The 27315-nt window shown below is 46.4% G+C and overlaps 2 protein-coding genes and 1 non-coding gene across 6 annotated transcripts in view; 1 reads left to right on the forward strand and 2 right to left on the reverse strand.

Annotated features, from left to right (window-relative positions):
* The window catches only part of GABRB3 (gamma-aminobutyric acid type A receptor subunit beta3), a 344831-nt gene extending 328207 nt beyond the window's left edge, over positions 1-16624 (reverse strand). Inside the window, exon 1 of the mRNA XM_037731338.1 lies at positions 16298-16624. Coding sequence (XP_037587266.1) covers positions 16298-16497 — 200 coding nt within the window. The 5' untranslated portion in view covers positions 16498-16624. The remainder of the gene's footprint in view (positions 1-16297) is intronic.
* Positions 1-26967, forward strand: part of GABRA5 (gamma-aminobutyric acid type A receptor subunit alpha5) — a 69435-nt gene extending 42468 nt beyond the window's left edge. For 2 of the 4 annotated variants that reach the window (XM_017508497.2, XM_037731341.1), the window contains 4 exons: positions 14243-14386; positions 16980-17132; positions 20591-20802; positions 25686-26967. In XM_017508497.2, the coding sequence (XP_017363986.1) occupies positions 14243-14386; positions 16980-17132; positions 20591-20802; positions 25686-25985 (809 nt within the window). In that variant the 3' untranslated portion in view covers positions 25986-26967. The remainder of the gene's footprint in view (positions 1-14242; positions 14387-16979; positions 17133-20590; positions 20803-25685) is intronic. The other 2 variants (XM_017508496.2, XM_037731340.1) reach the window with 1 other exon arrangement.
* LOC119468211 lies at positions 23744-23884 on the reverse strand. The gene has a single exon (XR_005196856.1). It is a non-coding gene; the product is annotated as a U4 spliceosomal RNA (small nuclear RNA).
* Positions 26968-27315: the final 348 nt, after the last annotated feature.

The following is a 27315-nucleotide window of genomic DNA, read 5'->3' on the forward strand; positions in this document are numbered from 1 at the left end:
GATATCAATATAGGCAGTCTTGCTTTCTTTTGATTAATATTTGAACGATAAATATTTTTCATGTTTTTTACTTTCAGCGTCTATATATTATTATATAAAAAGTGAGCTTCTTATAGATAGCACAACTCAGATTTTTAAGTTTACTTTCCAAATCTTTGTCTTTTAATTGATATATTTATACTTCTTATATTTAATGTAAGTATGTAAGTATTGAAATGTTAAGGCTTAAGTCTGCCATTTCTTTGGCTTTTTGCTTTTTCCCTGTTTTTATTTCTTTGTTTTCTTTTTTCTGACGTACTTTGGACATTTATGTTATCATGTGTATATTGTTGCATAGCTTTTCCAGTGGTTCTTCTAGGTATACTTTATTAATTAATTAATTTAAGAGACAAGGTCTTGCTTTGTTGCCCAGGCTGGAGTGCAATGGGATCGTCATAGCACACTGCTGCCTCAAACTCATTGCCTCATCCAATCCTCTGGCCTCAGCTTCCCAAAGTTCTGGAATTATAGGCAGGAGCCACTGTGCCTGGCCAGTATTACTTTATATATACAAAATTTATCACTGTCTACTGTATGCTCCTTTTGCCATTTCAAGTCAAATATGAAAACCTTACCTCCCTTTACGTTCCTTTACCTTTACCTAATCATAACACAGTTGCCTTAAAGATTTCCTCTATATACATCTTGAGCCACATCAGAGAGTGTTGCAATTTTTGCTGAAACTAGCAAATGTAATTTTGAAAACTCAATAGACAAAGGAAATTTTATTATATTTGTCCATATTTTTACTTACTGTATTCTTTTTTTCTTCTTGGTGTTCCAAGATTCCTTCTTTTATGGTTATTTTTCTGTTAAGCAAACTTTGTGTGGCCTTCATTTCAGGGTAGGTTTGCTGGCAATAAATTCTCTTAGTTTTTTTTCATCTGAGAATATCTTGATTTCTGCCTTTGATTACTGAAGGATATTTCACTGGTTAGAGGATCAAGCTTTGACAGTTCTTTTGGTACTTGAAAAATGTGCCACTTCCTTCTTGCCTCCAAGTTTCTGATGAGAAATCTTCTGTCTTTCAAATCTGTTTTTCTTTATAGGTAAGATCTCATTTCTCTCATTACCTTAAGGACCTTTTTTCTTTGTTTTTAGTGTTCAGAAATGTGACTATATTTATTTGTGTAGGCATACGGTATTTATAGGTTTATTCCTCTATGCCAATAACTTTCTGGTGTGCTTGTTTGCTTCTGTAGAATTTGGTCAAGTTTGGGAAGTTTTATGAATTAATTCTTTGAACACTCTTTCTGGCCCAGCCAGTTTCTGTTCTTCCCTGACCTCCAAGACATGGATCTCAGCTCTTTCGTTATATTCTCACAAGTACTTGGTGACCTTTTCATCTTTATCTGTTTTCTTTCTGTTTTATAGATTGGGCAGTTTCTTTTGTTCTCTCTGCAATTCACTGATTCTTTCCTTCATCACCTTCATCCTTTTTTGTTTGTCTAAGGAACTTTTGATCATGCATATTTTATTTTTCAGTTCTAAAACTTCATTTGTTTTTTTCCTATAGCTTCTGTTTCTGTGTTGAGACTTTCAGTTTTTTTAAAGTTTGTTGCAAGCATATTTGTAATTGGTTGTTGCATCATTTTACAATGGCTGCTTTAAAAACACCTTTTCCCACTAATTCTGACATCTCTGTCATCTCTGCTTTAGCATCTGTTGATTTATTTTTATTCAGTTTGATCTTCCTCATTCTTGGTTTGATGAATTATTTTCTATCATAACCTGGTTATTTTGTATATTATAATACAAGGCTCTGGATCTTGTTTAAACCTCTGTTTTACCTGCCTGCCTTTTTTTTTTTTTTTTTTTTTTGACATTGTTTTTTTTTTTTTTTTTTTTTTTTTTTTTTTTTTTTTGACATTGCTTTGTCAGGGGAAGGTGTGGTTCAGCCTCAGTACCACTGGGTCAGGGTAGAAATCAGGTTCAGCTTAGCCTCTATTGACCCAAGAGTACCTGGGGTTCCCTGTTAATGCTGGTAGGTACAGGCCTCTTTCCTAGATGGGAGGAGCCGGGGTGATTGTCACTTTCCACATAGCTTCCACTGACATCATACGCGTGGCCTCATTACTGCCAAGTGGTGGAGAAAGTTTGGAACCTCTGCTAATTCTCTTACCTGACTCCCATAAAGAGCAGGAGGGAGTTAGTTGCTCCTGCTGGTTTAGGGGAAACTCCAGGCTTCCCACATGGCTTTTATCACCATCAGGGGATGGGCCTCATTGCAGCTTGGCAGGAATGAATGTCCTGGCCCCTGCCTATGTGGCCTTCTCTGGTGTCACTCCATCAGTGGGTTGGGCACTGGCGAGGGCAGAAGTCTTAGCTACCTGTTCAGCATTTGCTGGCCTGGAATGGGGTGGGGCCACATTTTTTTCTGGGGTGCTTGGTTCGAGTACAGTGGTCAGTGTCTAAAAGTTTCTTGTCCTGTGGCTAGATCACACAGGCGTCAGTTTTTGTTTGTCTGTGACCCTGGGCATTCCCAAGTTGCCAACTTCTTTAGCTCCAAGCCTTGGATGTATAAGACAGAAAGAAAACCAGACAGAAACCACAGGGCCATCCTTTGGGTCCCAAGGCCTGTCTACCTGCTTCTCTCTACCATTTAGATTCTTCCTATATTTATTTTATATATAATATGCACTTTTATTTATAAATATAAGTGTATGATATTTATATTTAGTGTGAGGAATAGATTAAAATGTGTTTTCGTCTTTCTGAAAGTGGAAATCTTTCTAGATTTGTTTTCATTTTAATGTATACTTCTTGTGATTTACTGAGGCTCTTGACTCTAAATGTGTCTTTCACCAAATTTGAGGCATTTTGGCCATTATTTTTTCTAATTTTTTTTGTGTCTCATCTTCTTTCTCTTTTTTATCTGACGTTCTAATTACATGTACTCTGCCTTTTGGTATAATCCTGTAGACCACTAGGAGTGCGTTCATGTTTTTAACCATTGTCTTCCCTCTATGTTTTTTATATTGGATAATTTCTATTCAGTGCCTCAAGTTCACTGACTCTTTCTTCAGTCTTTCCCAATCTGTTGTTAAGCCTAAACAATAAATTCATTATTCAGCCTATGATATTTATCAGGTTTAGAATTTGTATTTGATTCTTTTAAGGTTTCACTTTCTCTACTAAGATTTACTGTTAGTTTTTTATGACAGCAATTTTTTATTATAAAACGTTACTATTCTCTTTTCTATTCTTAAGCATATGTATAACAGCTACTTTGAAATTGTTATATACTAAATCCATCATTTGAATCCTATTGGGATTACTCTGCATTGATTGCATTTTCTCTTGAGCATAAGTCCTTTTTCTCTGTTTCTTTTACGTATATTAATTTTGAATTGCTTTCTGGATATTTTATTGATACATTGCACAGGCTCTGGATTCTGTTAAATTTAGTGTTCATTTTTATTTATTTGTTTTTAAGCCAGTTAACTTGGCTGAGTGTAAACTCCAAGCTCTGTCTTTCCTGTGGCAGGCAAGCCATGAAACGCAGGCGGTCCTTGTGCTGGGGTTGGGCTGGTAGGCTTCTGCTCCCCACATACATGTGCATAATTGAGGGGTGAGCTAGAGATCTGGGGAGAGATGATGTGTGTCTGTATACATCACTTGGGGCCTCCCTCGTTGCCCTTTTCCTTCTAGGATTTTGCACCTCACTCTCCAGCTGCTGCTCTGATAGTTCTAGACTCTTCCTTAAAGTCTTCAAGCCAGGGAGATGGAGAGGTCCTCCCTGAGCATCAGCTGCCTTGCCGCTTCTTCAGCGAAAAGCCATTCCTTCCTTAAGTGGCAACTCCCGTCCGTTTCTGCTCGTCTTTGCATCTCTCCAGGGATTTCAGGGAGTAGTTTTTCATTCGACATCTAGAGATAATGGGAGTTACCTAACACCTAATAGTGTCATTCCTGGACGCAGAAACTGTTTTGATTTCAAGAATTTTGTCTGATGTTACTTCCATCATTCCAAAGAGATTTTTGGAATTAGGAGAGGAAATATGTGTGATGAGCTAAAAGTTAGGTTAGATGGAAATAATTCCGCGTTTTCAAACTATGATCTTTAAATGCCATACAGAGATTAAGCATACATTTATGTGAGGGAAACAGTATAATGGAAAGGGACTGTCTCTGGGATTTATTTAAATCATTTGCTCCCGTGGGGTGGCTGTGGACATCATTACTCGGAACAGAGGACCCTCTGAAGATCCCTGAGGCATTTCATTTGGGCATCACTGATTGATGTCTTTGAAAGAAAATTACTTGTTTACATCCTCAGAGGAAGCAGAGTTGTACAACTTGAAATTATGCCACTCTTTGTATATGAAAATTATGCTTTTGATGTGATCAAAACAAAAGACTAAAAGTCAAAGATTATTGTCTTTTTGATCATTGGTTAAGTTCAAGTCAACGTGATACCCAGATGTAATGGTGATGGTGAGCAGGGCAGGCAGCACAAAAGTCAGTTTTGGTAAAGAAAACTATGTGACAACCTGATTATTTCTTAAATTATCATATTTAAAACCAGCTAACTGCAGTTAAATCATTTACCACACTGAAAGCTAAAATACTCATTCAATGAGATCTCTTCACTTTCTATATTCAATCAAATAAAATAAGATTCATATTATGTATAAAAAAATAAAGCCAATGGAAGTGCTTCTTGAACTCAGTAGGAATTTTGAACTCTTATGTCAAATTTATTTTTATCTGGCTGCTATTAAGATTGATTTGATTTGCTTCAGAGATTGATCATTCGTTTATAGTTACTATGAAAAACAGTAAGAATTTTATTTGCATGTCCTCTATTGTTTGTATACTGTTGACTAAGAGCTAGAAAACAGTACACACTTCGCCTTTCCTCAGTTATATGGTTTCAGCTCAGCACTTGGTAATTTTAAGAGAGTTGTTATTCAACAAAGTTTTTTTCTTACTTATCTTTCACCTTCTAGATTTACTAAGAATAGATGCTTGGCCAACTTGTTCACTTATGCCATTGGTGTCTGAGCATGCACAGGCTAAATGTGATAGTATCATGAGTTTCAAATTACCCAATTCAACAGTTCTCTGCTATTAGGAGACAAAGGAATGCAATCCATGTCATTATTCTAATGAGCCACATGCTCTGGCTTGTGTAATGCAGAACAGAATTAACAGACATTTCTGTTATTGCTATTTGTACCCAAGAATTCCGACAAATCTTTAAATTAGCCTTAGCTTACAAAAGGATGTTTCTTGGCCAATAAGGAAATTCCTTAAATATAATGGCATGGTGTCCATTTGGAAGCAAATACTTAAATACAGCAAGACTAAGAAAAAATATATTCAGATTACGTTATTCATTTTATTTGTTGAGTGATTCATTAAATATTTGATTAAGTCATGAGTTGACATCTGGATTCACAAAAATATATACTAAATTAGAACTGGAAGTTTCTTTGGTGGTCATGGAATTCTCTCAGTGGAGAGAATTTCAGGAAATGAGGGGTGAATCTCCCTGGAGGGAGCTGCTATTCCATTCAGACGTGAATTATGCGGAGGGTTGCATCCATCATCCCCAGCACGTACTGGGTCAGCGTGCATGTGGATGATCTAGAACACAGGCTTCTGAGTACCTTGTGTGAACATGTTACAGCCTCAAAAGTCGTAGAAACACACTGCAGTTTTATCTGTGCGGCGTCTGAATTCAGACGGCTTCAGCAGTCACGTTGATGGGTTAGTTCCTGTTGCTTGTCACTGGAGTCTGAAAGTTTGTCCCCTCCACCAATCATGTTGAAACCCAATCCCCAGTGTATTAAGAAGTGCAGCCCTTGCGAGGTGATTAGGAGCTGAGGGCGGAGTCCTCCTGTGTGGGATTAGTGCTCTGATAAAAGAGGCCCCAGAGAGCTCTCCTGTCCCTTCTGCCACCTGAGGACACAGTAAGAAGCCACCCAAAGCAGACTAAGACAGCTGCTGTCTAAGAGATGCCCTGAGTGTTGCCTTAGCATGGTTTGGCTGTTATGACAGAATGCCATAAATTGAGGAACTTAAAAACACCAGAAATTTATTTCTCACAGTTCCAGAGGCTGGGAGGTTTTGGATCAAGGCAGCAGCAGTTTCAATGTCTGGTGAGTGCCTGCTTCCTTGTTAAGATGGCACCATGTCACTGTGCCCTCACACAGTAGAAGGGGTGAGTGAATTCCCAGGGGCAGCTTTTATAAGGGCATTAATCTCATTCATGAGGATGTCATACTCACAACCTAATCACCTTCAAAGACCCCCCACCTGCTAATGCAGTCATCTTCTAATGCCATCATCTTGGGGCTGAGGATTTCAACATGAATTTTTGGGGGGACACAAGTTATTCCTGCCCCTGGACACCCAACATTCATGCCCTTCTCACATGGTTTCAATCCAAAGTCTAAAGCCCAAATTCTTATCTCAGTATCATCTAAATCAGATATGGGTGAGACCCAAGGTACAATTTGTCTTTGGGCAGAATTCTTTTCAAGCTGTGAACCTTTGAACCAGATAAGTGTATGTTTCCAAAATACAGTGCGGGCAGGCACAGGATAGACATTCCCATTGCAAAAGGAAGAGATGAGAAGGAAAAACGGAGTGGCAGGTCCAGAGAAAGTCCAAAACCCAGCCCGACAAGATCCATCAGACCTTAAAGCTTGAGAATAGCCCTCTTTGGCCCACGCTGTGCCCTGCAGACCCATGGGGAAAGAAGTACTAACCACGCCAGGGCTCCCCAGAACCCCTGCTGGGGTGGCTGAGGAGTGTGGGGCCGGAGAGCAGGGAGCAGAGCCCAGGAGGTAAGGCAGTGCATCAGGGCAGGGCAGGGCGTCTCTCTGTCCCTCAGCTGCCAACATCCCTCCCTCCTTTGCATTGCCCGTTGTCTTGCACAGCAGCTCCTGGCCTCTGGATGGCTGACTAATGAATGTCTTTATCAGAGGCCTTTGGCCAGCCCACCCCCATATTCTCTCCCAAAGAGGCTTTCTCATTCCTTTCAAAATAGTTAGGTTGAACATTTCCCAAATCCTTAAATTCTGCCTCCTCCTTTTTCTTTTTTTTTTGTTTGTTTGTTTTTTGAGATGGAGTTTTACTCTTGTCACTCAGGCTGGAGTGCAATGGCATGATCTTGGCTCACTGCAACCTCCGCTTCCAGCTTCAAGCGATTCTCCTGCCTCTGCCCCCCAGGTAGCTGGGATTACAGTACCCACCACTATGCCCAGCTAATTTTTGTATTTTTAGTAGAGGTGGGATTTTATCATGTTGGCCAGGCTGGTCACAAACTCCTGACCTCAGGTGATCTGCCCACCTCGGCCTCCTGAAGTGCTGGGATTACAGGCGTGAGCCACCGTGCACTGCCTGCTTCCTTTTTAAATAGCAATTCCATCTTTTTTTTCCCATTTATTTATTTTATTGCATTTTAGGTTTGGGGGTACATGTGAAGAACATGCAAGATTGTTGCATAGGTACACACGTGGCAGTGTGATTTGCGGCCTTCCTCCCCATCACCTACATCTAGCATCTCTCCCCTTGCTATCTCTCCCCAGCTCCCCACCCCGCACTGTCCCTCCCCTATTTCCCCCCAACTGACCCCAGTGTGTAGTGCTCCCCTCCCTGTGTCTATGTGTTCTCATTGAACAATGAGAACAATTCCATCTTTAAGACATTTCCCTTTTCTCCCATTTTACAATGACAGTCAGAGAAACAAGCCACTCCAACACTTTGTATAGCGTATTTCCTCAGCCATCATTCAACTTCGTTACCCCCAGTTCTGCCTTCCACAAAAACTATGGATAGAACAGGGACACCAGTCAGCCAGCCTCCATGCCACTTGGTAACAAGGGTCACCTGTCCTCCAGTTTCCAGTAGACGTTCCTCATGTTTGTCTGAGACCTCTTTGGAATGACCTTTACTGTCTGTATTCCTGCCAACATTCTGCTCAGGATTGCTTAGATATTTTCTGAGAAAACGGAGACTTGCTCTGCAACTCTCCTCTTGTCTCTCTGGCCCTTGCCAGAGTTGCCATGAACAGCCCATTCATGGAAATGCAGGCTTCTTCTAGCACACGGCTTCCAGCCTCTACCCATAACCTGGTCCCAAAGCCACTTCCGCCTTTCAAGCTATTTGTAACAGCAGCACCCCATTCTTGGTGCCAATTTCTATCTGAGTTCCTTCAGGCTGCTGTAAATACCAAATGTTGGGTGGCTTATACATAGCAGGAAAGGGTTTCTCACGGTTCTGCAGGCCGGGAAGCTCAAGGCCAAGGTGTGAGCAGATTTGATGTCTGCTCAGGGTCTGCTTCCCGGTTCACAGACAGCCATGTTCTCACTGTGCCCTCACGTGGTGGTAGGAGTGAGGGGTCTCTCTGAGACCTCTTTTAAGAGGCCTCCCCCTCATGACCTAATCACCTCTCAAAGGCTCTTAAGACCAATCCCATTTACGATTAGATTTTAACATAAGAATTTTGTGAAAGACACAAGTGTTGAGCCTGTAGCAGGTGCACTAAGCATTCAGCACTCAGCGAGGTGCAGTGAGGAGCACAGAAGCATGAACTGTGGTCTGTTTCCAAGGAGTTTGTTATGGGCACCTTTGGAAAATTAGGTTAAATGCCTTCATGCAGTTGAAACCATTTGAAATTCATAGATGGGAATATTTATTATGAGGATAATGCTTTGAGCTGAACACGGTAGGATTTGAATAGAAGGAGGCATATAACAGAAACCAGAACAAAACACAAATGACCACCGATCGGTCGTCAAGGTGTTGAGCCAAAAGAGAAGCCTCATCTGGGGAAATGACAGGATGCTATTACCACTCAAATAGCAAGGGTCTCAAGTATGAAAGAGTCAATGTAGCAGGCAAGATACCCAGAAAATTGAGACTGGGCCCCTCGCTTACGCCTTATACAAAAATCAGATCAAGGTGGAGTAAAGACTGAAATGTAAAACCCAGAGCTATAAAAACCCTAGAAGAAAATCTAGGCAATACTATTCAGGACATAGGCATGGGCAAAAATTCTATGATAAAAACGTCAAAAGCAGTTTCAAAAAAAGCAAAAATTGACAAATGGGATCTAATTAAACTAAATAGCTTCTGCACAGCAAAAGAAAGTCTCATCAGTGTGAATAGACAACCTACAGAACGGGAGAAATTTTTACAAGTTATCCATCTGACAAATGTCCCATGTCCAGAATCTACAAGGAACTTAAACAAATTTACAAGGAGAAAACAACCCCATTAAAAAGTAGGCAAAGGACATGAACAGGCAATTCTCAAAAGAAGACATTTATGCAGCAAAAACATGAAAAAAAGCTCAACGTCACCATTCATTAGACAAATGTGAATCAAAACTACAATGAGATACAATCTCGTGTCAGGCTGGCAATTATTAAAAAGTCAAGAAACAACAGACACTGCAAAACTGTGGAGAAATAGGAACACTTTTACACTGTTGGAATGTAAATTAGTTCAACCATTGTGGAAGGCAGTGTGATGATTCCTCCAAGACCTAAAACCAGAAATACCATTTGACCCAGCAATCCCACGCACTGGGTATATACAGAGGAATATAAATCAATATATTATAAAGATACACGCACTCATATGTTCACTGCAGCACTATTCACAGTAACAAAGACATAGAATCAACCTAAATGTCCATCAGTGATAGACTGGATAAAGAAAACATGGCACGTATACACATGGAATACTATGCAGTCATGAAAAGGAATAAGATCATATTCTTTGCTGCAGCCATCATCCTCAGCAAACTAACACAGGAACAGAAAAACAAACCCTGCATGTTCTCACTTATAAGTGGGAGCTGAACAACGAGAACAAATGGACAGGGTGGGGAATAACACATACTGGGGCCTGCGGCGGGTTAGTGAGGCGAGGGAGAGCATCAGGAAAAATAGCTAATGAATGCTGGGCTTAATACCTAGGTGATGGGTTCATACGTGAAGAAACTTCTGTGGCACATGCTGACCTATGCAACTGACGTGCACATCCTGCACATGTATCCCGGAACTTACAAAAAAAAAAGAAGAAGAATGTGCAAAAATCACTATTCATGGAGCGGAAACCAAAAGCTGGGAATTCCTGTGAAGCCGTTGGAAGTGAGGGAACAGAGAGCAGGGTGGTGGCCAGATATAAGAAGTGGATGTAGAGGCCCAAAGAGGGACGGGATTCAAAGACAGCTGGCCAGCTTTAAGATCAGATGACTTGGGAAACACTGTTTCCCGTGAGGAAGCTGAAATAACGGTACGGAGCTAGTGGACTGAAGGTAAAAAAGCCGACGGTTTATGAGGGGTGAGCAATTGTTACCTGAGGGATTGCCCCTCCACACCCCTGGCCTCCTGCCTCACTTCTCACTGCTGTCTGCAAAGCAGAGGATCTTTTCTGCTGGGACAGGGACAGTCCTTTCCCTTCTTTCCTGATCTTGGCCTTAATTTCATAAACACTAACAGCATGGTCTGACTCTCTCCGTGTCAGACTGGTCACACCCATAACCTATGTGATTTTGCGAGGTCTTACTGTGGCGCAGTGATGGGAGTGGAGTTTCATTGGTACCCGGGCAGATGTGTTATCTGTTCATCCCCATCGCCTCCTGTTTGATCTTGGGCAAGGAAAAGGGTGTGGCCAAATTCCACTGATGTCATTTTTACTGTCAAATTTAAAGCAGAGATATTGGGTGTCCAGGAGGCCATCAGAGATAACACCTTTATCTGTTAGTGTTTTTCAAAGTTGTACAATTGATGTGTTAGGTGCTGACCTAATGCTCAGCTCAGGAGGCTGCAGATGGTCTCATTGGGGTGCTGTGACAGGGTATTGTGCTGCGGTTACTTTGCTCATTCCCACCCAGGCTTTCAAAGAGAGTGGAGGCCAAGGTGCGTGGATCACTTGGGGCCAGGAGTTCAAGACTAGCTTGGCCAACATGGCAAAACCCTGTCTCTATAAAAAATATAAAATTATCCGGGCTTGGTGGCGTGTGCCTGAAATCCCAGCTACTCGGGAGGCTGAGGTGGGAGAATTACTTGAACCCAGGAGATGGAGGTTGCAGTGAGGCAGTGAGCCAATATCTCTCCACTGTGCTCCAGCCTAGGCAACAGAGAGAGACTCTGTCTCAAAAAAAAAAAAAAAAAAAAAAAAAAAAAAAAAAAAAAAAATGAATTTTTTTTTTTAAAAAAAAAAAAAAAAAAAAAAAAGAAAAAGAAAAAAAAAAAAAAAAAAAAAGAAAAAGAAAGAATGTGTGGCAACTTCTCACTCTTCTAAATCTGAGCTGGAAAAAGGAAAAGAAAACAATCCTAAAAAAAAAAAAAAAAAAAAAAAAAAAAAAAAAAAAAAAAGAAAAAGAAAGAATGAGAAAGTGAGAGATACAAGTTTTGATAACTCAAACCCTATACATTTTCAAATCACAAAAATCCTAAGCACCTGTTCCATTCTAATCTACTTTTTCATAGTCGTGAACACACAGTCATACGGTCACCTGAGCTGACCAAGGACTCACAAACTGAGTTTGCTTTGGACCAAGAATAAGAAAGTAAATTAAAGTGGAAAGACCTTTTCATAAGACTAGATTTGACACCAAGCAGAAATCTTTTCCCACACGGTTATGTCCATGATACCTGCTGTTTATGAAGCACATGTTGTGGGTCAGGTGTGTGCTAAACACTCAATATTCACATATCCACTTTGTCATCAGTGACCTAGGAGATGGGGAAATCGAGGCTGAGGGCTCAAAGAAGTTGCTTAGGACCACCAGCTAGTAGGTGCCAGGCCCGTGCTGCCTGCCTGCCTTTGTAGTTAGTCAGGAGACCCAGGGTTTCTGTAAGACCTCACGAATTTGTGCCGCTGCCACTTCCCACTCGGGATTTGCAAGGTTAGGAGAGGACAAACAGGGTCAACCCAGGGGAAGAAGCCTCCCGGAAAACAGGGATGAATCTGCAAGCCCAATGCAAATGAAAATGTTTCAGACCTTCTTGCCTGGCTCTGCTGATGTGTGGTCGGGGCGGGAGAGCCGTCGTTTGCCAGAGCTCTAAATCACGACAAATGCTGCCACTGCAACCCTGATTGCCTCATTTACTCTTGTCCCAGCAGAAAGATTGAATACCACACTGCTGACACCGAGAAGGAATTTAGTGTTGGTTGCTAAACAGTGGAGCTGAAATGGACAGGAGGGGTCATTTCTTCCCACCCTCAATGTGGTGAGGAGAGCAGATCTTGGTGATGTCTGGTGGACACGCGGCAGCCACATTGTCTCTTGCTGTCATCATTAATGCTATTAACATCATCAATATCAATAAGTCATTTAATATTTACTAGTAGTTTGAAAAACAAGATCATCTGAATGAGGATGGTGCACTGTATACCACTCAGTGATTCTAGGTATCTTTTGTCTACTTACAATGACTATTTTATTGGATTCTGACTGTAAGGTAGGGATTGTCATCCAACCCCTACCCCCCAACCATGGAGAAAGGGGCTCACAGGACTTGCGCCCAGTGAGACCTCAGGTCAGGCTGGCCTCGGCCTCAGCCAGTGCCCCCCACAGCGCTCCCTGCTGGCAGTGCTCAGGCCCGCGCCCCTGGTCCTGCATTAGTATGCCTCTGGGCCTCGAGCCCAGGAGGAGCCAGCCGTGACTGTGTGCCATCCCCAGTCCCGCCGAGGAAAGGGGTGAGCAGGCCGCAGCCTCCGCCCTCCACGAGTCCCATCTGTGTCTCATGTCCGCTGTCCGCCTCCCTCCAGGCCTTTGAAGGAGGCACCCGCAACCTCAGACCTCTCCCACTCCCAGAGGACCCTAGGTCCTCCTCCCTGCGTCTCTCCCTCTCTTCCCCTCCCTGCTCCGTTTTGTCCTTGAGCAGATTTGGCACTGACTGGTCAGCTCCTCATCAGCTCGAGAGGGAAGCGTTGTTTCCTGTGCCCTACACGCTGTTTAGATGAATGTGTGTGTTCTCAGATGGTCCCTGATATGGCTCGGCTCTGTGTCCCCACTCAAATCCCACCATGGGTTATTACAATCACCACATATCAAGGGTGGGACCAGACAGCGGCGACTGGACTGTGGGGGCAGTGTCCCCGTGCTGTTCTCATTGTGGCGACAGCTGATGGTTTTATAAGCATTTCCCTTGCCAGCTCTCATTCTCTCCTGTCCCCCCATGAAGAAGTGCCTTCCAGCATGATTATAAGTTTCCTGAGGCCTCCCCAGCCATGTGAAACTGCGAGTCAGTCAACCTCTTTTCTTTATAAACTGCCCAGTCTTGGGTATTTCTTCATAGCACTGAGAACAGACCAATACGGTCCCTGACTCCCAGAACTGATCAGTCACCACAACCTCCTACCCTAAGCTTTGAACACCTTTGCCAGCTCCAGATTCATATATCCCAGCCTAGTCACTCTTCTAGAGGCTCCCCACTCTCGTCAGCTTTTGGCCCCCTTTCCCCATCCTCAAGCCAGCAGTGGTGAGTGGACCCCTTCTGTCATGCTTCTCATCTCTCTTATTGGAAGAAGTTCCGTGTTTTTAAGGGGGCAATGATTATGCTGGCCCTCCGGGGATAACCCCATACATCTGCTGACATCAGGGTCCAGAACCTGAATTCCATGTGCACAGTGCCATTCGCCAAGTGAGGTACCATATTCACAGGTGTGACACTGAGGGTGCAGGTCCTGCCTGCCACAGCACCTCCACACTCAGGATGGCATGGACAGCAGGTGCCTATTGCAGAGCGGGAGACTTGGAGTAGGGAATGCGGCCAGGTGCTGCCTCAGGTGCTTCGTGCACGTAAATCTTGATGTAGGCCATGCAGTCATAGCCAGAGCCCTCAGATGTGGGTGCTGTTTTTACCCCATTCTACAGATGCAGGGTTTGAGGCACAGAGAATAAGTAACCTACAGAGTCAGAGCTGGAGGGACCCAGGCACTCCAGTCTCCGAGCCCGTGTTCTCGCCTGCTGCACCATCATGTGCTCTGCAGAGAAACACATACATGCCAGGAAGCGCCAGGCAGCAGCCTGGCACCCAGGCCCTCACCTGTGAGAAGAAGCTGAGCTGCAGTGGCGTCTGCTCTGGTCCAGTTAACCTGCGCACTCTTTAGGTCACATGATCCTGACTTTTCAAACCTCCCATCCTCTCTTGCTACTTAGTAAAAGCTCCTACATTTTCCAAGTGGGGCATGATTTCACGTTTGTGTCGCTTCCTGCCTCCTCCTCATGCAGATGCCTACCCTAACTCTGAAGTCGTCTACGTCTGGACCAACGGCTCCACCAAGTCTGTGGTGGTGGCAGAAGATGGCTCCAGACTGAACCAGTACCACCTGATGGGGCAGACGGTGGGCACGGAGAACATCAGCACCAGCACAGGTGAGGGCTCGGCACGCGCTGTGCTCCCAGGCGCATGCCGGGCACCGCACCCTTGGAGAGCTCACTGCTCTGGGCACCCCTCTGCAGGGGCCACGTGGGAAGCGGCACAGCAGCCAAGCACACCCTGTCCTGGCCAGCCGCTCTCCATGGGCCACAGCAGCGTCAGAGCTGGGCAGGGAGTCCTCCCAGCCTGCCCCTCCTTGCAGCTGCACGCAGAGGCACCAGCTGTGGCCGGCAGTTGGGGCGGAACTGCTTATATAACAGTGCCCTAAGCAGGAAAGGTAGACATTTTCCTGCAGATACCCCAGTCACCTGCTCCCCACCTCCTGCTTTGCACAGTGCAGACATTTCCCTGGAGTTGAGGTTGGGAAAGCACAACCAGGCAGCCTACAAAGAGCTGAAATGTACAAGAAGGAAGCAGACGCTCTCAATGCCACGTGCCCCAGGCTGGCTTGAGCCCTGCGGGGCCCGTGCAGCCCCATCCCAGCCTGGCTCCGCCTGACACAAAGTTGATGGGGAGACCAAAGGAACAGGATGCATTGCATCTCCAGAGCCTGCAAGTTATGTGGCCAGATGTCTCCAGGGCAGGCAGGCCCAGCCATAGAGGTCAAGGTCACCAAGCAGTGCCATGAGCAAGGGAGGGGGTTTTGAGCCCCAAAGAGCCTCTGCATCCTTGGAGAAAAGCCTAAAGGGAGGGAGGGAACTCTGAGGGCAGAATGAGCTCTAAGCCCCAGAAGACACCCTCAGGCAAGCCCACCATCAGCATGGCTGATTGTCAGCACCCTACGCTTGCAGATGGCAGAGCACACAGGCCATTCAGTGCATAGCCTGTCCTGAGTACATGGGCATGGGGTCAGCGCCCTATGGACTCACGGGCCTGCGAGCCGCGCATCCTTGGGGGCCATGAGAGTCTGGGAGGATGGCTTCACCGTTTGGTTACCATGCTAAAGGGAAAGGCAGAGGGAACGGGCCAGTTTTATGCAAACCAGTGGAAGGTGGTGCGGCAGGAGTTTGGGGTAAGCAACCGTGACGCTAAGGGGGGACGCTCCAGTTTGAAGCTGCTTCGTGTAGTTCTTTAAATATTAATAACTGGGATTACTACTCCTATTTGCATTTTACAGTCTTAAAAATCACTGCCAAATTTTCCTAGCCTCAACTCAAAAATAAAATAAAAAGACTACTGCCAAAAGAATTGGAAGCAGGAGAGTAATTTCAAGTCCTGCTGTAAAACGAATGCCGCTTCACTTCTTCAAGTGCTGAGGAGACACAGACTTGGAGCATCAGCAGAGGTCCAGTCCCCACTGCCATCACGTCCCTTTCTCCCCGTCTCCCACTTCTTCCTGTGGTGTTGGAGCCAGCTCCGCTCCCTCACCTGCTCTCACCTGCCGTGGACTGTGGGGAAAGTGCACCTTGGCACAGCTGGCCTGTCCAGGCTGTGCTGAGAGTGTTGGCTCCTGTGGTGGTAGAGGGCAGATGTTGCCACATGTGATTGCTCTGGTTCCTTTGTCTCCGACATACGACCTGTTTTGAGTCTGCGCTCGGTAAAGCATGCGCAGTGGGCTTTGCTGAGCTGTGGGCTTCCATCCCAACAGTAAGCACTGCAGCTGTGCTGTCAGACTCCGAGGTCCCAACACCCAGTCCCTGCAGCAGCAGACCACTGCTCCAACAGACAGACTGGTCCTGCGCTGGTGGAGCCCCCAAGCCTGTTCTCCCCACATTCACGGTGCATCCCAGCTCTCCGGCCACACCATCCACTCCTTGCAATTCAGCCAGAGTTCTTTGAATTGTTCTGCCTGCACCCCTCAAAGAACAGTCCCCGTCTCCCCAGGGAGAGGCAAATGCAGGTAGCAAGAAGGCTGGCCCAGCAGGCCTCCCGCTCCCTGACCACAGCCACCCACCTCAGCTCCTTACCAGTTCACCATGAGGACCGCATCATTCTCAGCAATGAACGGGAGGTCCCCTCGTGCCTCCCACACAGCCAGGCAAATCCAGAGGAGGCACTGGGGCATCGCCAAGGAAATGCCCCTGGTTTCAGAGAACAGGCGACACCTTTCTGCTAGGTGGTAGAAAGGATGGGCTGCCAGGGTCCAGGGCCTCCTGAGCTGCTGCATCTCACCCTGCACCCGGGACGCAGCCAGCACAGAGCCTGCCGCCGATGGCAGTGGTCGTCTCCTCTCCCTGGAGCCTCTGGGCTGGAAACAAGGACTCTGTCCACCCTCTGCAGGGCTCTGTGAAATCCTGAGTTACATCCGGAGAGGCTAAATCCTGAAATCCTAATTGCGGAACCAGGCAGGGGAGTGGGGGGAGAGAGGCACAGATTGTGACTGGAGATTAGTAAAACACGCAAATCTGATTTTCCCCAGGAAGAGCGTCCGTCAGCAAAGGCTCTTCAGAGACCAGGGGTCATAAGACTTACTTATAAAATGACTGTTAAGGAATCCATGCATCCTCCTGTGTCCTCTCCTTAACCCAGATCACACAAATGAACGTTGTCCAGCCTGACGGGAGTGGAAGGGAGGCTCCGGGTGAACTCTTGGGATGCAGCAAGCGGAGACTCTAGGGGACTAATGTGTGGTCATTTGCTTCTCTGCAGGCGAATACACAGTCATGACAGCGCACTTCCACCTGAAAAGGAAGATTGGCTACTTCGTCATCCAGACCTACCTTCCCTGCATCATGACCGTGATCTTATCACAGGTGTCCTTTTGGCTGAACCGGGAGTCAGTCCCAGCCAGGACAGTTTTTGGTGAGTGTCCCCAAGCCGGGCCTGGCCACCGGCGTCTTACCACTGACCCTGACCACCCCACAGCAGCGGCAGCAACTTGCACGAAACTTCTGGTGCTGCCTCTTCGTGGTGTGACCTGGAAAACAAATGGATCAATTAGTTGAGAATTGAATGTCGAGGATTAGGGTTTAGGATTTCTCTCCAAAGCGGGGTTTAAGGAATATCACGCGGTCTGTTCGATGGTTATGTCCTTGTTGAAAAGCCTTCTTGTGTGGTTTGGCACTGTCAGCGTGTATCTGTTTTATGTGAGATTTTGTTCTGCAGGTTGAGCATTTCTTATCCCAAATGCTTGGGACCAGAAGTGTTTCGGATATCAGATTTATTTAAAATTTTGGAAGAATCGCATGATACCATTTGAGCATCTCTAATCTGAAAATCCGAAATGAGCTCCACGGAGCATTTTCTTTGAGCACTGTGTCGGTACCCAAAGAGTTTTGGATTTTGTAGCATTTCAGGTTTCAGATTTTTAAACAGGAAAACTCAGTCTGTAGAATGTTAGTTCTCATGAAGGATGACTTTGTAAGTTACCAGGCAGTGTTCTTTGAAATACCCATGCTGCTTTAAAATTAATGGCAAAATAACAATCAATGAGATACAGTAGTAACAAATTAAATCTATGTACCGGATGAAAATCTAGAGCAGGCCGGGTGCGGTGGCTCAAGCCTGTAATCCCAGCACTTTGGGAGGCCGAGGTGGGTGGATCACGAGGTCAAGAGATCGAGACCATCCTGGTCAACATGGTGAAACCCCGTCTCTACTAAAAATACAAAAAATTAGCTGGGCATGGTGGCGCGTGCCTGTAATCCCAGCGACTCAGGAGGCTGAGGCAGAATTGCCTGAACCCAGGAGGCGGAGGTTGCGGTGAGCCGAGATCGCGCCATTGCACTCCAGCCTGGGTAACAAGAGCGAAACTCCGTCTCAAAAAAAAAAAAAAAGAAAGAAAATCTAGAGCAGCGTTATTTTACATCCCTAACACACAAACCAAGTGGGGCGGGAGAGCTCTAACTCAGGAGGTACCTCAGCGCAGCAGACGCCGTTGAGAGTCTGAGTCTTAATCACATCGAAGCTCAGCGTCCTCAGATTCAGGAAGATACTAGAGGCAGTTTTGCCACTCAGGGGTCATCCTGGATGCCCACGTCTTTGTAAACTGCGAAGTACGATCACACATAAGCATTTGCTATTGCACTTTCCTTTCCAAAGCAGGAAAACATTAGCGTGCGTTTTATCTGAATGCTCCCCAGAATGTAGGCTGCCCAAAGGCTCAGGCAGTTCAGGAGTGAATGTCACGGGCTGCTCCCGCCTGATCATCACTCTGTCTCCAGCCACAAGTCCAGCTTCACCTGCCAAGCCTGAGCGAGCTTCAGGATTGTTTCAGGAAGGTGTGGAAGTTGGCTGGTGACTAGGTAGTGCTCCCCAAGTTACTGTTCCTGATGAAAATCTTTAGGGGAAATTTAGTTGGTAGGTAGAAAAAAACTGGGGAGGGTATTGCTTGTTATAGTCAATATTTTTTTTTGGGGGGGGGATATTCCCAATGCATATTAAGACATTAAAGGCTCAAGAAGAAGACTCAAGAGGCTTGTTTAAAATCATGCATAGAAGACTTCCCCCTCAACACAGTGATTACCTGGATTTCTAAAAAAAAAAAAAAATCAAAGATCTCTACTGATTCCTTTGGAAGTGTTGATTTCATGCAGGGAATGACATTCAGTGAGTACATGTAGAGCATTGAACGAAACTCATGGTGGCCGTGACCCCAGCCGTGTGATGCAGCCTTGGTGCTGTGCTGGTTTCCTGGGACTGACGTAACCAAGTCCACACACCGAGGGCTCAGACAGCAGAAATGAATCGTCTCACGGTTCTGGAGGCTGGAAGGCTGGGATCAGGGTGTTGGCAGGGCTGGCTACTCCTGAGGCCTGCAAGGGAAGGGTCTGTTCCCGGCCTCTCTTCTGGCCTCTGGTAGCTCTCTAGCTTGTGACAGCATCACTCCAGCCTCACATGGCATGCTCCCTGTGTGCACGACTGTCTCCAAAGTTCCCTGTTTTATAAGGGCACCAGTCACAGCGGATGAGGGTCCACCCCAGTGACCTCATTTTAACATAATCACTTCTTTAAACACTGCATTTTCAAATAAGGTTATAATCTACAGTACTGGAGGTTAGGACTTAACCTAGGAATTTTGCGGGTACACGGTGTGACCAATAGCAGGCGTGTTACACCTCCATCCCCCACACAGGTGCACGCTTATGGAGAGGGCAAGGTCAGAAGGTGGAAGCTCTGACCACCTTCTGAACTGCAGAGACCAGCAGTCCTGGCTCCCAGTGTGGGTGGTCTCATCCACTTGCTGGTGAACTTGGGCACCTTGCTAAATACTTTTAAATCTCAGGCTTCCCACCTGCAAATCAGGGATCCCGACACCCATCCAGAATGCAGCTTAGAGCAGAGTCTGACACTCAGTGGACCCAGTAGCTGGCACATAGTCTAGTTCCTGTCTTAAGGAATGTCCCCTTCCAGGGATCCAGCCTTGCAGTGTGGTCACTGCAGAGTTTCCCTAGTGGCCACAAGCACCTTACACAGCAGGCTCCAGGGGACAGTATTCCCTCTTTGAGGGAGTGACATGCCCAGACCCAGACTCAGATACGGCCCTTCTGTTGCCCTCTGGCTCTTACAAGTCTGCAGGTCAGGTTAATCCATGTGAAAGTCCGTCGCACATTTGCAGGGAGCCCACTGCTTCCAGATGCATAGTGAATCACTGGGAGGCACCTGCTGGCTGCCATGTGGATGTGAGTGTCATTCTGCCGTCGCTCTTGCCCTAGTGCTGCAGAAACACATCACTTGCTCACACATCTTTGTGGAGCACTGGCTTCTGGCTGGCTTTGGTCGTGGCTGTGGGAGCCAAAATCAGACCTGAACCCCTGCCTCCTCAGTTCACATTCTAGAGAAAGGGACAGTCAGGACACAGAAGGTCACCGGTCATCGAAGTGCTATGAATGTGCTAGATGTTAGCAAAACAGTAGAGGAAGGCGCAGGTTAGATTAAAATCACCAGTCCCTTGGGAGGCCGAGGCGGGCAGATCGAATGAGGCCAGGAGTTCGAGACCAGCCTGGTCAGCATGGTGAAACCCCATCTCTACTAAAGATACAAAAATTAGCCCTGTGTAGTGACGCCTGCCTGTAATCCCAGCTACTCAGGCAGCGGAGGCACGGGAATTGCTTGAACCTGGGACGCCAAGCTTGCAATGAGCCAAGAGTGCTCCGCTGCACTCCAGCCTGGGTGACAAGGCAAGACTCTGTCTCAAAAACAGAAATAAAAATCCCTAGTCCCCTTGGTGTCCGTCACCTGGGGCATGTTGTACTGGGGTCCCCGGGGCCGGCACTGACCTCTGTTTCCGATTTTCACTCTGCCCCATTCGACCCCCACAGGGGTCACCACGGTGCTCACCATGACGACCCTCAGCATCAGCGCCCGGAACTCTCTGCCCAAAGTGGCCTACGCCACCGCCATGGACTGGTTCATAGCCGTGTGCTACGCCTTCGTCTTCTCCGCGCTGATAGAGTTTGCCACAGTCAATTACTTTACCAAGAGAGGCTGGGCCTGGGATGGCAAAAAGGCCTTGGAAGCAGCCAAGATCAAGGTACTGCCTGTTTCTCCTCCCTTCTTCCAGGTCCCCTTGACAGAGAGAGGGTGCCTGATTCTATCCAAGCATGAGACAAGGTGCTGCTCCTCCCTGCCGGCCTGCCCCCAAATGCTCCTTCCCTTTTGTTCAAGGCCCTTACAAAGTCTTACTGACGACAGGTCCAGCCTCACTCCAGCAAAAGGTGATGTGATGTGAGTGGCTTGGGCCTGTTTATATTCAAGGCTATTATTTTGCAGACATAACTCCTGCCTCTGGAGGGGCTTGTCTGGTTTTAATTATGGAATCTGTTCCTCCGTGCGTTTTACACCATTTCACCATGCAGGGTGTCCTCTTCGGGTGGCCTTCAGGTCGAGAAGGGGGCATCAACTTAATGGAAGGAGTTTATCAGCGACGCACACCCAGCCCCACTCAATACATGACTTAACCCCCTTACATCAGGCAATTGTTGCTACAGCGTTACTCTGTTCAAAGCAAATAACCACTGAGTATTTAAAGGGTGATTTTATGCCCAAATCTTAAGAACATTTGAAGAAAAAAAATTGACTAAGATTCCAAGCTGCACTGGTACCTTGGGGAGACAAGAATAACGTACATCAACAGTAAATAAAGCAGCATGTGATGAACTGCTGATTACAGCAGGTGGAAAACAAACACGCAAATAAATCTCTGTGCCGAGAGAACAGGAGGTCAGAGCGTCAGGGTGACCTGAAAGTAAAATTGGAAAATCAGCATGAAGGTAGTCCTGGGCACCATTACGGAGGTCTTGACGTGTAGGTCCTGACTCCCAGCCAGGGGCCACAAGCCAGTTACAGCACAGCCGGAAGCCCGCTCCACCCAGAGACCTGGTTCCATCCCCTCCACAGCCCTGCGCTTGTCCTGAGGGCTTGACTCTGCCGTCAGGAGTTCTGGCCTGACCTTGCCCATCGGCCTCTGGCTTCTTCCAACTGCCAGGAGCCCCTCCCCTGCTGTAGTTTCAGGATAGGAGCCCCTCTTCCAAGTCTAGTTCCCTGGCTAGAGGAAGTCCTGAAGGGACCCATTCTGGGTGCTCTCATGGAGGCAGGAAAGGAGAAATGGGAGGAAGGGCCTTGGGTGCGGGTGTGCTTTGGGGGCTGGGAGGATCCACAGGAGTGGTCTGACTACACTGGGTGATAGGGACTGGGGAGCTGGGAGCAGGGTGTTCTCAGCCAAAGCGTTTGAACTTGTTCCTGCAGACCAGGGGGCCAGAGAAAGTGCCACGCGGGGAGAAACAAGAATGGATTCTGGGGAGGCAGGGATTCCCCACACCCAGCGATGTGTCCTGAGAGGCGCGCGTTTGCCACCTGCCTGGGACTTAGATGGTGACTGGTAGTTAGCGGGCCGGAGCCCAGTCTGAAGTCAGGGAGCAGCCAGAGTCCCTGGAAGTCCCTGAGGTTGTCGGGCTCATGCCTGTGAGTCTAGGAGGAGCATGAGGCGCTGGGGGAATGGAGGGACCACTCATGTTGAGTGTCGCCTTCACTGTCACACCACGACCGCTCTGCCTCCTGTGGCGCTGATCTGATCGCCATACATCTGCATTCGGAACGGAGGCTTGGAGGGAGGACAGAGGATGAAGGGGATGTGCATTGTCTAATCTGACATGAGCAAGGGTCTTCTAGAATAAGCGGCGTGCCTCGGGCTGGCTTGTGGAACGTCAAGACCCTCTTGTTCCGGGGAAGGCAGGGGCGCTGGGGTTCCACCCCTGTTGTCAGGAAGGCTCTGTGCGCCGGAAACCGTGGTGCCTCTGCAGGCATGCAGGCGGCACACCGCACGGTCAGACACTGGCGAGAGCGTGGATCCGCCAGCCTGGCGTCAGCCTACTCGAGTCAGCTCTTCCATGGAAGTAGAGAGGACTTTAAAAACATGGACAGACTGTGTTCACCATTGTTCCAAGTTGGGATCTCCAGAGCAAACACTGGGTCAGAGTTTGGGGTGTAAGGCAGTTTTCAGGGGTGGCCGTTTGGGACAGGAAAGAGGAGGCAGTGAGATTCAGAGGGGAAGAAACTGAAGCCTGATGCAGGCCCAGCAGAGCCCAGGCTAACCCGCCAGGGAGCGTGGAGCAGACGCCCAGTGGAGTTGCCCGGTGTCAGGGACGTGGGCAGGGCTTTAGACTCCTGCCTCGCTGCCCACCAGATGCGGCTGGTTTCTGCTGGAATGGCACGACCCGCCAGGCAGCCCTCAGCAGCTCAGGCTGCCAGAAGAGCCGACACCTGGCCACACTGCCTGCAGCTGGGGAACACGTCCTTCCTGCAAGGCGGGTGGATTCAGGGGTGCGTGTCCATGTCTACCACGAGCCCTGTGACTATGCTGAGTCCCAGGCGGGTGCTCCCTGCCACCCACCCCGACCCACACCCCGACTGCACATTCCTTCCCAGTAAAACCCCACACTCTCAGGACAGAGAGGAGCTTCTGCAGGGCCCTCCCTTCACTTGGTTCCACCCAGAGATAGAACCATTCTCAGCAGTCACACGCATTTGTGGGTTTCTTCGGGCGGATCCCATGAGTGCTCACGTGATGGTGGGGAAGGTGGGGATGGCAAAACGAGGGTCCGCGCGCCCCTACCCCTGGCCTGGTGTCGGTTCACCTGTTTCCCTGGCTCCTGCTCCAGGCTTGGCCTTTCTGCTTTTTATCTTTTCCTTATTCTTAATGGTTGATTTATCTTCTTTACTATCTTGTGTTTTTCAAGTTTTGGTTAATGAGACTATATGACTTTAGTAATGGAACACAGTTTTTCTAACATTTTATTGTGCACATTTTTAAACGTACAGCAATGCGTGAAGAGGTTCCCGGTGAAAACCTGTCTGCTGTTAACATTTACCTATGTCTGTGCCATCACCACCTGTCACCTCTCCATCCGTCCATCAATACGCCCATCTTTAATCCATCTTACTTTATTATTGTTATTATTTTTGTTTTTAATCAGTCTCCATAGAGACTGTCAAAAATTGACAATGCCAACTGTATTTCATGTCATCACGGCGGAGTGTTGGGATAAGTTTTCAATTAGCAATAATCGCACCTCAGATAAACCTCATTGGCTACGATACTGCCACTGTGCAAAGCTTATTATTTTTTTGAGACAGAGTTTCACTCTTGTTGCCCAGGCTGGGGAGCAACGGCGCAATCTTAGATCACCGCAGCCTGTGCCTCCTGGGTTCAAGCAATTCTCCTACCTCAGCCTCCCGAGTAGTTGGTATGACAGACATGCACCACCATGCCCAGCTAATTTTTTGTATTTTTAGCAGAGACAGGTGTTCTTCATGTTGGTCAGGCTGGTCTTGAACTCCCGACTTCAGGTGATCTGCCCATCTCGGCCTCCCAGAATGCTGGGATTATAGGTGTGAGCCACCGTGCCCGGCCAGTCCATCTTATTTTTTGCTACATTTCAAATAAATTTCAGATGGCAGTGCATTCCCCACTCCATATGCCAGCATGCATGTCATTAACTAGAGTCTAATACTAGCTTACTGTTTATTCCTTTGAAGCAAAATTCATAGTACACTTGTGCAGTTTACAAACTGCACAAGTATTAACGGCATGTTTGCTGAGTGTGGACAATATGCACATGTGTGTAACCCAAATCCCTGCCACAGTAGAGGAGGTCACTGGCCTCCGGAAGGCTCCTCGTGCTCCTCCCAGGCAGAGCTTGACCCCACCTCCAAACACATCCCCTATTTTGATTTTTTCCACCATAATGTATCTTACCTGTTTAGAACTTCATATCCAAAAAAAGAAAAATATGTCTTCACAAAAAAATGTATACAAGAATGTTCATAGCTGCTTAATCCATAAAAGTCAAGATTAGAAGCAGTGCAGGCGTCCATTGATAGGAGAGTAAGCACATTCATATAAAGATACATCACCTAGCCATAAACAGGGGGACATGACGGATACGTGCAGCAACACGGGCGATTCTCAGAAGCCTTGTGCTGAGTGGAAGACGCCTTCCCAAAAGTGCATTCCTGTACCATGATGTTTAATCACTTCCTTCCTCCTTCCCAGGAGGTCACACCTTAGGGCCCCACTTAAATCCACACACCTTATTCCTTCCTGCTGGTGCATTTGAAGGTAAAGACGTGATGGCTGCCTTGCAGGGGAAAGTCCCAATTCTGTTTATGCCAAGATCTTGAGAAATGCCAGAATTTTTTTTTTTAACTTTTATTTTAGGTTGGGAGGCACACATGCAGGTTTGTTGTATAGATAACTCATGTCACGGGAAGTTATTGTACAGATCATTTCATCACCCAGGTACTAAGCTTAGTACCCAGTAGTTACTTTTTCTGCTTCTCTCCCTCCTCCCACCTTCCACTCCCATGTCTGTTGTTCCCCTTTTTGTGTTCATAAGTTCTCATCACTCAGCTTCCACTTGTAAGTGAGAACCTGTGGTATTTGGGTTTCTGTTCCTGTGTTAGTTTGCTAACGATAATGGCCTCCAGCTCCATCCAGGTTCCTGCAAAAGACATGATCTCATTCTTTTTATCGTTCTTTTTTATGGCTGCGTAGTATTCCATAGTGTATATGTAGCACAACTTTCTTTATCCAGTCTGTCATTGATGGGTATTTAGATTGATTCCTTGTCTTTGCTATTGTCAAAAGTGTTGCAATGAACATTCTCATGCATCTGTCTTTATGGTAAAATGATCCGTGTTCCTCTGGGTACATGCCCAGTAATGGGATTGCCAGAGTTTAATAGCAGTCATGGCTCTCATGTGTGTGCAGTCTGCAGGCTACCTGGAGGCATCAGTGGAGAAGGGCCCTCTCCCAGGCTACATGGGTTTCTCTCTTTTGAGAGATCTACCTTTAGAATGCCAAGGTGAGCTGACCATTGCCTTCAAGTGTCTTCATGTTCCTATTATATTTTGCAGAAAAAGCGTGAAGTCATACTAAATAAGTCAACAAATGCTTTTACAACTGGGAAGCTGTCTCACCCCCCAAACATCCCGAAGGAACAGACCCCAGCAGGGACCTCGAATACAACTTCAGTCTCAGTAAAACCCTCCGAAGAGAAGACTTCTGAAAGCAAAAAGACTTACAACAGTATCAGCAAAATCGACAAAATGTCCCGAATCGTATTCCCAGTCTTGTTTGGCACTTTCAACTTGGTTTACTGGGCCACGTATTTGAATAGGGAGCCGGTGATAAAAGGAGCCGCCTCTCCAAAATAACACGCCACACTCCCAAACTCCAAGACCGCCATACTTCCAGCGACATTGTACCAAGGAGAGGCCGTGCCCACCAGGGGGCTCTCCATATGTGGGCACTATCTTTCAGGAAAGTTTTGCATGTTTAATAATATGTACAAATAATATTGCCTTGATGTTTCTATATGTAACTTCAGATGTTTCCAATATGTCCCATGGATAAATCGAGCAAACAACTTTCTAGAACAACAGGATATGGTGGCTAACACTCAGATGCCCAGTATCAGACATTGATAGTTTACAAACAAGATAAGTATATTTTTAACTGCTTCAAGTGTTACCTAACAACGTTTTTTATACTTCGTCATTTCATACAAATTTTCCCAGCAAATAAATATTTTAGGAAACTCTCCATGATTATTACTTGACCAACTATATTGTGAGAAACAGAGATCACGAAGAGTACATTTTTCATGATGAGGAAACTTGGACATTTACATACAAAATGAATTGCCTTTGATAATTCTTACTGCTCTGACATTAGGAAAGTATTGCATGATCTTACATGAAGAATAGAATAGGCAAATGCTTATGCAGGCAGATTAATAACAGATACATCACATGTTAGATACACAAATGAAATATTTCCCTGGGGAAAAAATTAACTGAATTAACTGCTTAAATTTTGGGGGAGGGAAAAGAAACATTTCTTACGCCACCCCACACCACCCACTAACTGAACAATAGCCAAGGAAGGAAAAGAGATGTTAAAACAGTGTTTTGATGACATTCTCCTCACCCGGCCCATGTGAGTGCTGTCTCTGAGACGCTGACCACCTCTCCCTGCAGCCCGCGTGTAGTGCTTCGGTGGTGAGAAATTGTAATTGAGTTATTTTCCATTTTGTTTCCTTGTATGTATTTCATGACTGGACGTACTGCTCTGTTAGCTTTTGTATATGAATCTTAAATGTTCATTACAAAATAAAAAATGAACCGATCTTGTGGACAGATACCATTCTTTTTTAAAAATTTCATGTTTTGGTGGACTCATTTCCTAGAAGGACATAGATGGACCCCGTCATGAAATTGTTTGGGAGCAAAGCAAAGCAAAACCAAACGCTTACTTGGTGGGTTGTCTCTGGTCCAGTCTAATTTTATAGGGTAGCACCTGGAAAGAAAACCCTGAAACCACAGTGAGGGCGACAAGTAAAAGCAGGTGTAGCCCATCACAAATATCTAGTGTGCAGTGCGGCTTGGACCTCTACTTGATAGAGTCTTCTCTGAGTGTGTTTCAAGGTGGGTGTTGTGGGCGTGGTGACTACCTGCTTCTTCACATACTTGAAGATTTCATTAT

The sequence above is a fragment of the Cebus imitator genome, unplaced genomic scaffold, assembly GCF_001604975.1.
Source record: "Cebus imitator isolate Cc_AM_T3 unplaced genomic scaffold, Cebus_imitator-1.0 Scaffold392, whole genome shotgun sequence".
Classification (NCBI taxonomy): Eukaryota; Metazoa; Chordata; class Mammalia; order Primates; family Cebidae; genus Cebus; species Cebus imitator.